At 41.5% G+C, this 17160-nt stretch overlaps 1 protein-coding gene across 3 annotated transcripts in view; it reads right to left on the bottom strand.

Annotated features, from left to right (window-relative positions):
* The window catches only part of LNPK (lunapark, ER junction formation factor), an 81768-nt gene that overhangs the window by 44879 nt on the left and 19729 nt on the right, over positions 1-17160 (bottom strand). For all 3 annotated transcript variants that reach the window (XM_032784533.2, XM_032784534.2, XM_032784535.2), the window contains exons 5-6: positions 14279-14337; positions 4744-4784 (exon numbers count right to left, since the gene is read on the bottom strand). In XM_032784533.2, coding sequence (XP_032640424.1) covers positions 4744-4784; positions 14279-14337 — 100 coding nt within the window. The remainder of the gene's footprint in view (positions 1-4743; positions 4785-14278; positions 14338-17160) is intronic.

Here is a 17160-nt window from a genome sequence, read left to right as displayed (position 1 = left end):
GAACTCTATGGAAAACTTAACATTATCTTGAATTTGGCCTGAAGTAAGAATGCCCTGACTACTTTAGAATCCAGAACTGCCTGTATAATTCTATTCTCTAAACTGGGGGGATATTTACCTGTCCCTGTTTATCCACATATCCTGAACACTTAAGACATACCATATCTTGGAGAGACTGACTTCTACTTGGAGCATGGATCGACCTCACACAAGGCAGTCATCCAGGTAAAGAAATACTTGTACAGCTGCTTTCCTTAGGAATGCAGCCACCACCATCATGCATTTTATAAATACTTGCAGGATCGTAGACAAGCCAAAAGGCAAGACCAAAAACTGATAATAGGCCTTGTTGACCAGATATCTTAGCAATCTCCTGTGGCTTTGATAGTTAGCCACACAGAAACATGCGTCCTTCAAATCGAGGCTAGCATACCAGTCGCTGTGATCAGGGGCGGAGAGGATGATTACGGATGCCAGGATAACCATGCAAAACCTTATTTTCTTTATATATTTGTTCAGATTTTGCAAGTCTAAAATGGGCCTGAGATCTCCTTCAGCCTTTGGGATTAGGAAGTAACATGAATGGGAAGCCTCTTTTATAGGTCTCAAATGGAGAACAGACTGGACCTCCTGGAGAACAATCTCATGAGAGTGATCCCTGAAAATGGGTAGGAAAGAAAGATGGTAAAGAGAGCATAGAAATAAAACTACAGAGTATCTTTGTTCCACAATACATAGGACCAATTGATCTGTGGGACTCAGCAAATAGGAAATGGGACAACTTGTTGGAAAAAACAGGAAAGGGAGATACTGCAACGATATAATCTGATACTCTGTCCTCAATAAGGCATTCATGGCCCGTCATACAATTTCCATACCCTAATATGGCCCTCAGGCCAAAAAGTCTGCCCACCCAACCTAGATCCTCTGCTAGACCTATTGAGGTATACCCAAATGTCTGAAGCCATGAACATCTACACAAAGTTACTGAGAATGCCATAGCTCCGACTGCCGAATCTGAAGCAGCCTGCATAGAGGTCCTAGCCACAAGTTTGCTCTCTTATAAGGAAGTCTTGCCTGGCATCCTCTGGCAATTTGTCTGAGAACTTCACTACATTGCCCCAGAAGAAGCAAGCCTTCCCAGCAAGCCTTCCCAGCAAGGCTTGCTGGTTAAAAAAACAAAATTGTAGGCTAGCTGAGAAATAAATCTTTCTATCAAAAAGGTCTAGTCTCTTTGCACCCTTGTCCTTTGGGGTAGGAGAAGGCCATCCCTCATGCACTTTTTCATATACTTCTGAGACAATCAAGGAACCTGGGAGGGATAGGTATAAAAATGCTCTCAGCCTTGAGAAGACATATAGTACCTTCGAGGAGTGCCAGAAAAGGTGGGTCCAGGGAGCCATGGCCCCATCACTTTAAAAGTGGGACAACTATGCCCTCCCATTTTTTACGAGCCATAAGGGCAAGCGATAGGGGAAGGAGACAGAGAGGAGTGAGCGGGGGGACAGGGCCTTGGAGAGAGGGGCAGCGCGAGGGTGTGGTCTTGGGGGAGCAAGTGGCAGTGGCCTCTCCACTTTTAGGGAGCTTCCACTGCTCCTAGTCCTTCTCTCAGATCTCTTGGCTGTCAGAGGCAGAGAGAGGATGGTGTTTTCCACAAGGCTCTTATAGGCTTGAGTCAGCTGACAATTGTGGTGTCCCACATCTCATTAATATTAAAAAATTTAGCATGATTTTACCCTTCAAATATTCTTTATGGAATAAAGGTTACTCTTTAGAGGAGTAAGCATTCCAGAAGTAAAGTACGACAAAAAATACTATTTTTCACACTTAACAAAATATTAACAAAGTATATTTAGTTAAACATAAAAACAAAGTATAATTTGAACCATGATTTGCTAAATCTTGTTAAGGGACTATTTGAATTTAGAGGGGAAAACCAAGTTAGAAGGTATTTACATGCTGTGAGGACATAAAAGGGTACATATTTAGTGAATCAGGGGTGATAGTTTAGTTAACAGAAACCCTTGCTTGAATTTCTTGGGTGCACAAGGGAGGCAGCAGTCTACTAGTTAGAGCAGACTGATCAGTCAGAGTTAGTTCTTATCCCCAGAGTTCCATCTGCCTGTGTCATCACAACTTGTATTTCATTTTCCTGTCTGTAAAGCTAAGGGGTTGAGGCTTAATGACTAAATAACACTAATGCCCTTGGAGGAAAGAGGTTATAGAAGCATAAGATATCAACCAACAATACTTTCCCAGTTACACTAGGTTTTTCCAATTCCAGTTTTAAATTATATTTATTCACACTAGGCCAATTTTCTTGACTAAGTACCTGCATGATAGTTTAGAAATCAATCCCTTCTACCATTGTTAAGTCTTAATTCCTATGCTGGCTGCAGAACATTTGTCTTGTCACAGACATCAACCTTAAAGAAATGTTGCCTTGTTTGCTGAAATGCCTAGATTTCAATTGTATTCCACGCACCCACCATTCCCACCTCATTCTTGCATCTCAATAGCATACATTCCTTATTGAATGTCTCCTTCAACAAAAGCCAGACTTCACTACAGACCTGATTCTAAACTTCGTGCACTAAACAGACTACTCCTATTTTAATTTGTTGTTGTACCTTCATCAGAATAAAGTGAATAAAACTACACACTAATCAAAATTCAGCCTCACTCGTCCTTTCACCATGCTAGAATTTAAGACTACTTCTTGCTTCCAGGAAGTTAAGCAGCTTCACTGACGTTTAGACATTTTTACCGTGAAATTAAGTGTTCAGAAACTGTTCTGTTATTTATTTGTATCTACTAGCACTTGTTTGGACAGCCCACATGTAATATAATCTTCCTGAGGTGAGATTTTAAAAATGTAATGGTCAATCACATCTATTTAAGCCATTCTGAAGGAAGAAGTAAATTCCCCTTTCTTTCACCACCACTCTAATTTAATGGATCCCTTACCAGCATCAGTTTACAAATGCAGATCTCTAAATATGCAGAGGAGGAGGATTAAATGTGATGTCACTGCGAAATTGTGACCATTACCTCTAACTTGTTTTTGTTCAATTTCAATTTAACCCCCACATCAGTAAAAGGTAAACAGAGTGGAAGATTAATAAGGTCACCTTTCCCTGTAATAGCAGTACCTGTCTATCTGTTTTATGCTGTTTCCCTCCAAACAACTGACTGTCTTACAGATCTTATTGCAGGAGTAATGAATCCAAAACACACTTTTGGAGATCTTGCCTTAATACAGTATGCTAGCAACATGTCCTGAAACATTTAGGCTTCTTTGATGATTGATTTCAAAGTTGGAAAGAAAAAATATGGATTATTTGGCCCTCCCTCTGTCCAGCATAAAGTGATATAATGCAGCAAGTTTTAGGATAATCTGTTTCAAACAAATATTCACAGCTTTGGCAGTTTCATTTCCATATTTTGTTGAATTAAGCTACCAAAAGGTAAGAAAGTATTTTTGTAAGGACACTATTGTACTTACGATGACACACATATGGAGAAAAGATCTGGGGGTCTAGTTCTGCCACCTGCTTGGCTGCTGTCAGATCAAATTGGACCACATTAGAAGAATTCAAATAGTAGAGAGAAATTGAAAAGAGGGTCACCTCACATGTTTAAGATTAGAGAAGTACTGCTGAGACTGCATCTCCATACCTTAGACAAAGTCCACAGGAGCAAAAAGATTTTAAGTAACTTGGAGAGTAAAATACATGAGGACCAAACTATGGGAGTCTAGTAACTTTGGGCGACAGACTCTTTCCAAAGCCAAATGATTAGTACTTAAGTGTATGCTTGATAGCACAAGGTAGGAGAATGAAGTGTAATCTTTGCATAAGTGAACGAAGTCTTCCGTATCATATTATAAATCAGAGTAGAATGGTTCCCAACATCGCACCATTGTAATGAAAGAAAGAGTTCCTGAGCTTTAAGAATTTCTTTCAACTCAAAATCCAGGCTATTAAGATTAAGTGTTGATCCACGTGAAGCAAAGTACTTGTGAGTGCCAGTTTCAGACTTATTTGGAAGTGTTGTTTGAAGAGCTACATAAAAAAAAGAAGTGGATGAGCTTAGAGAGGAAGATGGGATAGACAAAAAAACAAAGTACGGAAGAGAGATTTGGAGAAGAGGGAATGAAAGGAAGGAGATAGAGAACACTGCAGGGAGAAAAAAGGAAAAGAAGAAAAACTGTCAAGGCAATGCAGGAAAAGATGCACTATAATCTATTACAGAAAAGGAAAATTAGAACAAAGCCAGAAAGAGAAATAACATTTTTTTAATCTCAAATAAACAAAAATGTTAATTAATGATATTACAATTAAATACAATTGTGTACTCTATTTTTAAATTATTGGGGTGTGGGTTTAGAGACATAGCAGCACAGATATTTTTCACCTTGACCAGTCAGCTCAGTCCTCATGCCAGTAGGCTTCAGGAAAGTTTTTCATTCCCTGATTAAATGGATCTACAAACTGATCCAACAGTCCCAAAATCACTGGCTTGATGGAATGTCCAAATAAACTAAAACGAGATTGATTTTCAAATGCAAGAATTAATTTCAGTTATTTTTGGTGTGGGACAAGACCTCAAATTACGAATTGTAAACACGTTCCTTTCTTTCCCACCTTATGTTCTATAGTCAATCCTAGTTAGAAAAACGGTAGAGGGAATGTTTAACAGGATACAATGGATATAGATTTATTTGAAAAAAAAATTACTCACTATTTTCTTCTTTTGGGATTTTAGCTCTTCTAATGCTTCACCTAAAAAAAACCAACAAGATTTATGTTAGTTTTTATATAAAAATGTGATAAATATATTTCAGCATAGATTAACTGAATACTTCTCACTTGTGAGAGCCAAACAATATTTTCATTCACTAGCCCCAAGTAATCCCAGTACATTAGCAAATCCTTCTTGTGCTTAATTTATTTTCATATAAGAGTTTTAAGTAAGCCACCTAAACTTATTGGCAGTTTCAAGTTTTAATTATAAAACCTTTTAAAGACCCATTTAATTAAACAAACTAGTACAGCCCAAGTCCTGTTTCGACCTATATTAAAATTGGTGCAACAATAGCAATGTTTGCTTAAATATGTGGATTCAATTCACTTTACAGAAAATCTTTTAGTTTGAGTTTTAATACATCTGTTTGATTCCCAGATTCACGCGTTTAATACACTTTCTACAGTGCTGTTGTAGCTGTATTGGTCCTATTATATTAAAGAGACAACGTTGGTGTGATATCTTTTACTGGACCAACATCTGTTGGTAAGAGGGACAAACTTCAAGCTTGCCTAGAGCTCTTCTTCAGGTCTGGGAAATGTACTCAGAGTGTCACAGCTAGATAAGAAATGGAAAATATTGTTTAAAATAAGGAATTAACACACATTTCAAGGGACCATTCAAGGTGAAGTGGCCCGTTAACAATTCTCCAGTCATGAGGGTTAGGGGTTAGTGCAGTGGTCCCCAATGCGATGCCCGCAGGTGCAGTGGCAGCCACCAGGGCATCTATGTGCACCTGTATACTGGTCGATGGACAAGCATCCGCCAAAACGCAGCATCATCAAGAGGCGCTGCCGCCAAAATGCCGCCGAAAAGCAGTATCACCAAGAGGTGCCGCCGCCGAAATGCTGCTGATTTTTGGCAGCATTTCGGCAGTGACACCTCTTGATGATGCTTTGGCAGCGATGCCTCTTGACGTTGCTGCTTCTCAGCGGATGCTTGTCTGCTGGCCACGGTCCTCGGTGGCTCGTTGTCCGGTGCCTGCCACCCGGAAAAGGTTGGGAACAACTGGGTTAGTGGATTACAGATTGTTGTAATAAGCCACAAATCCAGCACCTCTATTCAGTCCATGATTTTTAGTGTTTAGCAAAGTTTGTCTCTCTCACCATCTACTACAGGGGTCTCAAACATGTGGCCCGCAAGGTTATTTTCTGTGGCTCGCAAGCTCCTCGTGGGCCCCTCGCCTGCCCCCAGCGTCTACCTAGAGCAGCTCTGGCCCAACGCGCACAGGTGGCAGGGCAGGCTCCCTGCCTGCCCGCCCGCCTGCACTGCCCCCGCACCACTCTGGGAAGCGGACAGAACCTGGGGGAGGAGAGACGCAGGGGTGTGTTGATATTGCTTCAGGCACTGCCCCAGCAGCTCCCATTGGCCACGGTTCCCCATTCCCAGGCAATGGGAGCTGCCGGAGGTGGTGCCTGAAGCAACAGCAACACACTCACTCCTGTGCCCCTGCACCCCCACGTTCCAGCTGCTTCCTGGAGCGGCACGGGGGCAAGGCAGGCAGGCAAGGACCCTGCCCTGCTCCCGGTGCGTGTCGGGCCAGAGCCCGCCCCCTGAACCCTTCCTGAGGTCGAACACTCTGTCCTGAGCCCCCTGCTGCACCCTGACCCCTGATCCCCTGCCACACCTCTCCTGCACTCCAACCCACTGTCCTGAGCCCCCTGCCACACCCCAACCCCCTGCCGTACCCTTTACCTTGCCCTCCTGCCCTAAGCCCCCTCCTGCATCCCAATCCCCTTCCCTGAGCCGTCTGCCACATCCTGCACCTGACCCCCTGCCCTGAGTCCCCTGTTGTCCCCCTCCTGCACCCTGACCCTCTGCTGCACCCCTCAGCCCTCCTGTACCCCAACCCACTGCCTCACCCCTCCTGCACCCCACATCCCAACTCACTACCTTGAGCCTCCGCCATACCCCTTCTGCACTCCGATTCTCTACCACACCCCTCACCCCTCCTGCACCCCACACCCCAACTCCCTGCCCTGAGCCTCTGCCATACCCCACACCCCTCCGCATCCCCTGGGGGCAGGGAGGGGGCAGAGTTGGGGTGGAGATTTCGGGGAAGGGGTTGGAATGGGGGCAGGAAAGGGGTGAGAAGAGGCAGGGCTGGGCCTCATGGAAGGGGTGGAGTGGGGGTAGGGAGGAAGGGGTCAGTAATGTGGCCCTCAGGCCAATGTACTAGTATGCATGTGGCCCCCATGGTCATTTGAGTTTGAGACCCCTGCTCTAATACATTTTATGCAAGTCTCATGCATGCTAGTTGCAAATACTAGATCATTTCCAAACTTATCAATGAGATCTATATATTTCATCCTGACAGCATTTCCAAAATACAACAAAACCCCAGTTTTATAGGAGAAGATATGACTACCAGAAAATCATCTCATTACTACAGAATAGAAGGGACAGTGTTACAGCCAGTAAGCACAACATCTAACCTTTATCTCTAAGAGAAAAAAAATTAAGTCAAACGCATGTGGGATTTTTCCTGAAAGTCAATATGAGTAGTTCAGTACTTATGGAAAACTCACTGTAATAAGCCAGAATGAATTCCCTGGGTACTACCAATTCTCTGCTACCTCCTTTATAGTTGAACAATGCATTGTAACAACCAAAAAAAATAAAAAGGTATTTACAGTTATTTTTCCGCCCTTAGTGTTATTTAACAGCTTCCTCGGTACAGCTCATTTTGTGGGCTCAAAAATTTATTTTGTCAGCATCAGTTTTTCACAAAGATAGTCCATAAGTGAGAAAGGGCTATAGTGAAGAAAACTAAAATTATGGAATTACATAACCATTATTTAGGCCAGGAGTCGGCAACCTTTCAGAAGCGATGTGCCAAATTTTCATTTATTCACTCTAATTTAAGGTTTCATGTGCCAATAATACATTTCAACGTTTTTAGAAGGTCTCTTTCTATGAGTCTATAATCTATAACTAAACTATTGTTGTACATAAAGTAAATAAGGTTTTTTAAATGTTTAAGAACCTTCATTTAAAATTAAATAAAAATGCAGAGCCGCCCAGACTGGTGGCCAGGACCCAGGCAGTGTGAGTGCCACTGAAAATCAGCTCGCGTGCCACCTTTGGCACGCATGCCATAGGTTGCCTACCCCTGATTTAGGCCATTGCAAATTCATAAAAGAAGAAGACTGGAATAAGTTTGCATTATATATAAATTGTTATTCAAAATTTAAAAGTTTATATTAGTGTTCGTGTTCTCAGAAAAACATTTCAATTCTTGCTGATTTAGTAGGCTTTTCATCAAGGCAAAGATATTTTATTTGTTAATTTATAACATGCACCACAAATGTATTTAATTGGGCATACGTACATAATTTAAAACAATTTATACAAAGAGACAGCTATGACCAATCCAGTAACCTTGATAGGTATGCTGCAAGGCCTAGAAACCCGCTGTTGTTGGGCCAGCTGGGAGGAGTAGTTTCCAGAGTCATAGAGCCCCCAAATGATTAAATATTAAGGCTGTTTGCTCACACACCGACACTGACAGATTAGTGAACTGGTGTGTGACCCATAACAACTTAACAAGAGGCACTGAATGGTAAACAGGGCCAGTCCTTGTAGATAGTTATCAAAGCCATGTTAAGTAGACTTGAATCTTTAACATGTTTGCCTGCATTGTTGTAGAATCAAGAGTAGATACTAACTGTGATTTGACTGCATTTACCTACATCATTAGAAGTTTAATAACATGATCTAATTAGTTTAGAGATGCTAAAATCCTGTTTCTATCTTTTAGTGATTTGTTACTGTATTCTATTGAATCAAAGACATAATATAGAAGATATTGTAGGAACTAAATGTTATTTATTTTGTCTTCAGTTTACACTGTCTATGCCATAATGAACTGTCTTTATAGTCTGAATGGTTAATTGCCCTATATTAATTAATACAAATAGTTACCTATGTATGCATAGGAAGCATAAGATTAGCTTCAAAGCAACAATATACATTACTTAGTCTTCATCGAAGGAAGGCCCTTCTGTGACAATTGCTGTCAAGAGGCTATCAGCCTGCTAAAGAACTATAAAGTAAGTTTTGGGCCTGATCCTTTTTATCTCACATCTGCTTAAACTTTGACAGGGCAAGTCTAAGTCACAAGACTTCTGAGGCCTCTAAGTTTACTCTGTGTTCACCCTGGAATTCTCATAGAAGGAAACTCTGCGCTTGGACTGCTATCGGACTATAACCTTTTACATTAATTTCAGAAAGAAGGACTTTTACAAATCAGCAGTCTCACTGTCTCTGCTATGAAACAAACGTAAGGTTTTTATACATATTGTATGTATATTGAACTATATATAACTCTCTTCGTTTAGTAATAAGTCTTAGATCTAGTTAATAAGGATCGACTGTAAGAATGTATTTGGGTGAGATCTGAAATATTCATTGACTTGGCAGGCAATGTGTCCAGTCTTCTGCAATTGGTAGGACTAAGTATGGTAAATATAGTTTTCAGTAATGTCACTATATTAGACTTGGCTGTCTGGATAGGAGCCAAAGGGTGGATTGCTTAAAGGGGGGTTGTATTTTGGCTTCTTCGTAACCAGTGTGATATTACAAAAGCTATTTGGCTACTGGCTTAGTGAATCTAATTATAGAATACACCACCAGTTTTGGAGATTGTCTGCTCTATTCCTTGCCGTTTGCACTGAGAAAGCACACACACCATCACTGAATTTGACTGCCACAGAAAATTACTAGAGAGGCAGCCTCCCAGATAGCCCACATCATTTAAGACTACGGATCAATGACAACAACTCGAACTGCACCCAGAAGCAATATGATGCCAGTACATTTGAACAATTGGAAAATGTTCTAGTAGTTAATACAATATAACAGACAAGCAGCTACATTCTTCACCAAGTGCAACTTCCCAGTGGTCTTAAACTGCAGCCCCAATAAGCACTACAGTATTTTTAAAACATAGAATCATAGAACTGGAAGGGACCTTGAGAGATCATCTAGTCCAGTCCCCTGCACTCGAGGCAGGACTAAGCATTATCTATACCATCCCTCACAGGTGTTTGTCCAACCTGCTCTTAAAAATCCCCAATGATGGAGATTCCACAACCTCTATAGGCAATTTATTCCAGTACTTAACCACTCTGAAAGTTACAATGTTTTTCCTAGTGTCCAACCCTAACCGCCCCGCTGCAATTTAAGTCCATTGTTTCTTGTCCTATCCTTACAGGTTAAGAAGAACAGTTTTCTCCCTCCTCCTCATAACAACCTTTTAGGTACTTGAAAACTTATGTCCCCTCTCAGTCTTCTCTTTACCAGACTAAACAAACCCAATTTTTTCAATCTTTCCTCGTAGGTCATGTTTTCTAAACTTTTAAATCATCTTTGTTGCTCTTCTCTGGACTTTCTCCAATTTGTTCACACCTTTCCTGAAATTTGGCACCCAGACCAGGACAATACTCTAGTTGAGGCCTAATCAGCACACAGTAGAGCGGAAGAACGACTTCTTGTGTCTTGCTTACAATACTCCTGCTAATACAGCCCAGAATGATATTTGGGTTTTTTTGCAACAGTGTTACACTGTTGACTCATATTTAGCTTGTGATCCACTATGACCCAATCCTTTCTGCTGCGAGTACTCCTTCCTAGGCAGTCATTTCCATTTCGTATGTGTGCAACTGATTGTTCTTCCTAAGTGGAGTATTTGCATTTGCCTTATTCAATTTCATCCTATTGACTTAGACATTTCTCCAGTTTTGCCAGATCATTTTGAATTTTAATCCTATCCTCAAAGCACTTGCACCTCCAGCTTGTTCATCCACGAACTTTCTAAGTTATGCTCCCTTTGCCATTATTTAATCATTGATGAAGATATTGAAATGAACTGGACAAAACCGTCCCTGTGGACCCACTGTTATACTTCCAGCATGACTGTGAACCACTGATGATTACTCTCTGGGAACGATTTTCCAACCAGTCATGCACCCACCTTATAGTAGCTCCATCTAGGTTGCATTTCCCTAGTTTGTTTATGAGAAGGTCTGTGAGACAGTATCAAACCTTACTAAAGTCAAGATCACAACATTACCACTTCCCCCATCACAAGGCTTGTTAACTGTCAAAGAAAGCTATCAGGTTGGTTTGACATTATTTGTTCTTCACAAATCATGCAGTTATTTATCACCTTATTTTTCTAGGTGTTTGCAATTGATGCTAATTTATTTTCTATCATTTCTTTCAGGTACAAAAGTTAAGCTGACTAGTCTGTAATTTCCCAGGTTGTCCTTATTTCCCTTTTTATAGATTGGCACTATATTTGCCCCTTTTCCAGTCTTCTGAAATCTCTCCCGTCTTCCATGACTTTTCAAAGATAATTGCTAATGGTTCAGATATCTCCTCAGTCAGCTCCTTGAGTATTCTAGGGTGCATGTCATCAGGCCCTGGTGATTTGAAGACATCTAACTTGTCCAAGTAATTTTTACCTTGTTCGTTCCCTATTTTAGACTCTGATCCTATCTCATTTTCACTGGCATTCACTATGTTAGACGTCCAATCGCCACCAACCTTCTTGGTGAAAACCAAAACAAAGAAGTCATTAAGAACGTTTGCCATTACCATATTTTCTGTTACTGTCTTTCCCCCCTCATTGAGTAATGGGCCTACTCTGTTCTTGGTCTCTCTCTTGCTTCTAATGTATTTGTACGTTTTCTTGTTTCCTTTTATATCTCTGGCTAGTTTAATCTTGTTTTGTGCCTTGGCTTTTCTAATTTTGTCCCTATACACTTGTGTTATTTGTTTATATTCATCCTTTGGAAACTCAGTCAAATTACACTTTTTGTAGGACTTTTTTGGGTTTTAGATCATTGAAGATCTTCTGGTTAAGCCAGGGTTGTCTCTTGCCATACTTCCTATCTTTCCTACACAGTGAGATAATTTGCTCTTCTGCCCTTAATAATGTGTCTTTGAAAAACTGCCAACTGTCTTCAATTGTTTTTCCCCTTAGACTTACTTCCCATGGGATTTTACCTACATGGGCAATTCATTTTTATTGCATAGATCACTTTAACAGATTACAAGTGGAAAGGAAAGTGATCCAGAAGTTAGCCTCACGGAGCATCTCCCAGTGGTGGTTTAAATAACCACCCTGTGGCAATTCCTGGAAGTCAATATTAAGAAAGTGTCATATATTTTAGCGCTCAGCTAAATTTAGCAAATAAAAACAAGGACTCTTACCGTAACACCAGTATTTTGGACCAGCGTTATTTAAATAAAATAAAAATAAAAAAAAGTCTTAAGGGCTAGAGTGGGTCCAGAGCAGAGAAAGCATATCAAATGTCTAACCAAACAGATTAAAAGATACTAGCGACATGGATCCCAGACACCCTGGAAACAGAGGTCTTGAAAGTATTCTCAAATGCAGGACTCTTGAAGGAAGAGTTATTTTAATAATGGGCACTGAAATCCCCCCTACAACATCACCTGAAGATCCAATCTCTCAACCTATTACATCACCTCTGCCTTAGTCAAGATAATCTTCAGCCATCCTACTCTCCTCCATGTTCTGTTTTCGGTCAAACACTGAGAAAGCAAAGAAACCATCACGTGCACCTGATGAAAGTGAGACTGAGCTTCATCAAGCATATGATGGTGGCTCAATTCAACAGTCTCACTATCCTTCCTCCTCCAACAGCCACTCGCAGAATATCAAGCAGTATGTAAACCATTCACCTTCCCCTGCAAAATATAAAAAAGTCTCCCCCACTACAGCTTGTGGTGAGAGAGAAAGAAACAAGATAAAAGAATGAATGGCCTCCCAGAATAGCCCCCATCTAGAACAAAAATAATAAACTTAATCCTAGTGACAGTGGGGTGGGAGTTAACAGTTGTACTCGGAAGGAAAAGAATATGGAGGAAAAGAAGTCTGAGCTAGTCTGTTTAGTTTTTGGCCAAAATTATTCAGTTTAATATTACAACCTAGTATCCTTTGCCTATTCAAATTCCCACTGCTTTCAGGTAATCCGAGCTCTATTGACAAATAAAATTTGACACTAGCTTTTTAACTAAGGTAGAGAGCTTTGTCCTTCCCATTTTCTGGAATGGTTAGACTTAGTTCATATTGGCATGTTCCAAGCTGCATAAAAATTCCCTCAACACACGGGTTTAACAAAAAGTATTAAGTTAGTCTGTTGAGTTTAAAATGTCTGTAAACTTAAAACATCCAGGCAAACTACATAGATACTGCAAAAAGTAAAAAAAGTGCAACATATTAGCACAAGACACTGATATACTTTCATCTCCAAAGAAAAGAATCCTGGAACACAGTGAAAAAAAAAGCTATAAGTATATTTATATCTAAAATATTTAAGCAGTATTGAATCAGAGGAAAGATGCTCAAAAAGTTATGTTGCTTAACTTGCGAAATTACAAGGAGTTTCAAATAAACCAAGTACAACTCTTGAATCTCCTTTGAGTCATAAGACACAGGGCCAAATCTGAATTCTCTTTACACGTTTTGCATACGTCAGTAAGGAGCGTTGAAGACAATCTCGCCTTTAATGAAGAGGTCTCTTCATGAATTCCAAAATGCTATGGACAGACCCGCCACCACAAATGCCTGTTTTTAAATTCTGCCTTAGAATTTATCCTTTTATTAGAACTCTGGCCATCCCTTTTGAACATTCTGCATTATTCTCATGCCACTTATCTGTACTACTTTTAAAAAAAAAAAAAAATCAGGAATTCCCATTGCAGTGGATAGGCAGCTCTCAAAAAGGAGAACACATTAATATTGCATCAAGAAAATGATGCTTGTCTGTCTCACTTTTCCATTTAGAAGACGCTGCTGCTTTTTAATAGCACACTATTACAGCCATGCTACAAACAACAAAGACGACTGCAGTAGCCTCTTCAAAAGGACATTAGAATTTATTTCATATAAACAGTCTCTGCCCTTACTCATAGCATGAGAAAGTTAAGACAGTCAAAATACTGTCAGAGTACTTGTAGTAACTTTTTTGAAGCCTATATTCAATCGAGCTTATATTCTAGTCAGGGGGCCATATGAGTCTCTCACATAAAATCATAGAGTTTAAGGCCAAAAGGGACCACTAGATCATGTATTCTTATCTCAAAAGTAAATGAAACCCAAAGGAGATTGGGCTATTGTATGCTACAGGCAGAAAATAGGAAGGATCAAGGCGCACCAGTGCTGAAGGTCCCTGCATTGCTCTATTACACCTCACAACACCTCTCTATGGCAGGGCGTTGCCATTTTATAGATGGGAAGAAAAGAGATTATGTGACTTTCCAAGGACGTAAGTGGCAGAAACAGAATTTAAAAGTCTACCAAATCCCAGTTCTGTGCCTCAACCAAGAGGTCATCATTCCTCTCCTGAAAGTTAATACAAGTACCGGTATACCATTATACTGAGTCTCACTCCTACTAATTAGTTCCACACGATTTGAAAAAGACTGAAAAGATACTTACTGTTTCTTTCTGTTCTTTTGGAAAAGAAGAAAATGAGTACTGTTCTTATAAACCAGATTCTGTGGGGGGGAAAGACAGTTATTTTACATTAAGACTAATAAAACAACTGAAAATAGCTGAATTTGTAATGGGAAGCTAAACTACACCCTCAATTACGGAGTGACTAGCACTCCGCCAAAATGGTTTACAAGTAGCCTATTCTGAAGGTTTAATAGAAACTCAAGTTTCACAGAACAGCTAGTGTCAAACACTTTCACAAAAGTTGGCATTGTTCCCCTCTAACATCTCTTCCAAATGTTGCAAAGGATACCAACAGAAATAACAACATTACTCCTAGGTCACATTTCCCTTGTAAGTAGGGTGACCAGACAGCAAGTATGAAAAATCAGGACAGGGGATGGAGCCTATATAAGAAAAAAAGACCCAAAAATCAGGACTGTCCCTATAAAATCAGGACATCTGGTCACCCTACTTGTAACACCTAGTTTTCAAAGTAGATTATCTATAATCACTTCCTTCAAGGAAAGCATCCTTAGCAACCATGCAGAAAATAGTGAAAATCTTCACAACTATATTACAAAATGGGAAGTCATGAATGATGCTCCAGCATTTCCTCCCATCACAGCATTGATTTACATAAAATCAGTAATGTTTTTATTAAAATATAATGAAACAAATTATTACTATGTGAAGAGCTAATGAAGAAGCAGCCACAATGGCAATGCCATATTTCATAGGGAAGTTTTAATATATACCCTCCAAAAGTAAAGCAATAAAACGTATAATAGGAAGAATTTTAAAAATAAACTACTGACACATATTTAGTCACATATTATAATATGTAAAGATTCAAACAATGATTGATTTTCATGTAGAAAAAGACAGTTACTCACCTTTGTAACTGTTGTTCTTCGAGATGTGTTGCTCATATCCATTCCAGTTAGGTGCGCGTGCGCGCCACGTGCAAGTTCGTCAGAAGATTTTTACCCTAGCAACACTTGGTGGGTCGGCTGGGTGCTCCCTGGAGTGGCGCTGCCATGGCACCGGATATATACCCCTGCCGGCCCAACCGCCCCTCAGTTCCTTCTTGCCAGCTACTCCGACAGTGGGGAACGAGGGTGGGTTTGGAATGGATATGAGCAATACATCTCAAAGAACAACAGTTACAAAGGTGAGTAACCATCTTTTTCTTCGAATGCTTGCTCATATCCATTCAGTTAGGTGATTCCCAAGCCTTACCTAGGCAGTGGGGTCGGAGTGAAGTGTTGCAGACTGCAAAACTGCTGAGCCAAAGGCTGCATCATCTCTTGACTGTTGAACCAGAGCATAATGCGAAGCAAAGGTGTGGACGGAGGACCAGGTAGCTGCGCGACATATCTCCTGGCTAGGTACATGAGCCAGGAAGACGGCAGATGAAGCCTGAGCCCTGGTAGAATGCGTGGTGATGTGGCTTGGGGAAATACGAGCCAAATCATAACAAGTGCGGATGCACGCCGTCACCCAAGATGAGATCCTCCGAGAGGAAACAGGTAGGTCTTTCCCTTCGGCATGCTACCACAACAAAGAGTTGGGGCATTTTACGAAACGGTTTTCTACGCTCAATATAAAATGCAAGCGCTCTACGGACGTCCAGGGAGTGCAATTGTTGCTCCCGTCACGTTGAGTGTGGCTTCGGGAAGAAGACCGGGAGAAAGATGTCCTGGTTAACATGAAAGGTTGAAACCACCTTAGGGAGGAAAGCCAGGTGTGGTCGCAACTGCACCTTGTCTTTGTGGAACACAGCGTACGGCGGACCCACCATAAGAGCCCTAAGCTCGGACACTCATCCAGCCGATGCAATGGCTACGTGGAAAACGGTCTTCCAAGACAGGTATAGCAGCGAGCAGGCTGCTAACAGCTCGAATGCGGGAGACATAAGTCTGGTTAAAACCAGGTTGAGGTCCCAGGTCGGGGCTGGGCGGCGTATTTGAGGGTATAAGCACTCCAAGCCCTTGAGGAACCTCGAAACCATAGGGTGTGAGAACACGGAATGACCACCTTTGCCTGGGAGGAAGGTAAAGATGGCTGCCAAGAGTACCCTCAATGATCATACTGCTAGGCCCTGCTGTTTGAGAGACCAGAGCTAGTCCAAAATAGAGGGGATCGAGACCTCAGTGGGAGTAAGATTAAGCATTTCGCACCAGGAGGAGAAATGCTTCCACTTGGCCAGGTACGTTGACCGGGTGGAAGGCTTCCTGCTACCCAGGAGAACTTGTCGTACTGATTCAGAGCAATGTAACTCTGACTGGTTTAGCCACGCCATGAGGTGAAGAGCCTGCAGGTCCGGGTGGCAAAGCCTGCCGTGGTCTTGAGTTATGAGGTCTGGGTGGAGCGGCAGGGTAATTGAGTTGGCTATCGACAGGTCGAGCAACGTGGTGTACCAGTGCTGCCTGGGCCACGCTGGAGCGATCATGATGATGCGTGCTCTGTTCCTGCAGAGTTTCAGCAGGACCTTGTGAACTAGCGGGAACAGTGGGAAGGCATAAAGGAAGTGGCTCTTCCACGACATCAGGAAAGCATCTGAGATCGATCCCGGGGACAGACCTTGGAAGGAGCAGAACATCTGGCATTTCCTGTTCTTGCAGGAAGCGAACAGGTCTATGTGGGGAAATCCCCACTTCTGGAGAACAGAATGCATAACGTCCAGGCGGATCGACCACTCGTGAGACAGGAAAGACCTGCTGAGTCGATCCGCCAGGGTGTTCCGAACGCCTGGGAGAAAGGACGCTACCAGATCTATCGAGTAGGCTATGCAAAAGTCCCAGAGTTGGATGGCCTCCTGACAAAGGGGGGAGGACTGTGTCCCTCCCTGTTTGTTTATGTAGTACATGGCCGTTGTGTTG

This window comes from Chelonoidis abingdonii, chromosome 10 (genome assembly GCF_003597395.2).
Source record: "Chelonoidis abingdonii isolate Lonesome George chromosome 10, CheloAbing_2.0, whole genome shotgun sequence".
Taxonomy (NCBI): domain Eukaryota; kingdom Metazoa; phylum Chordata; order Testudines; family Testudinidae; genus Chelonoidis; species Chelonoidis abingdonii.
This window is presented reverse-complemented; position numbering and strand designations above follow the sequence as displayed.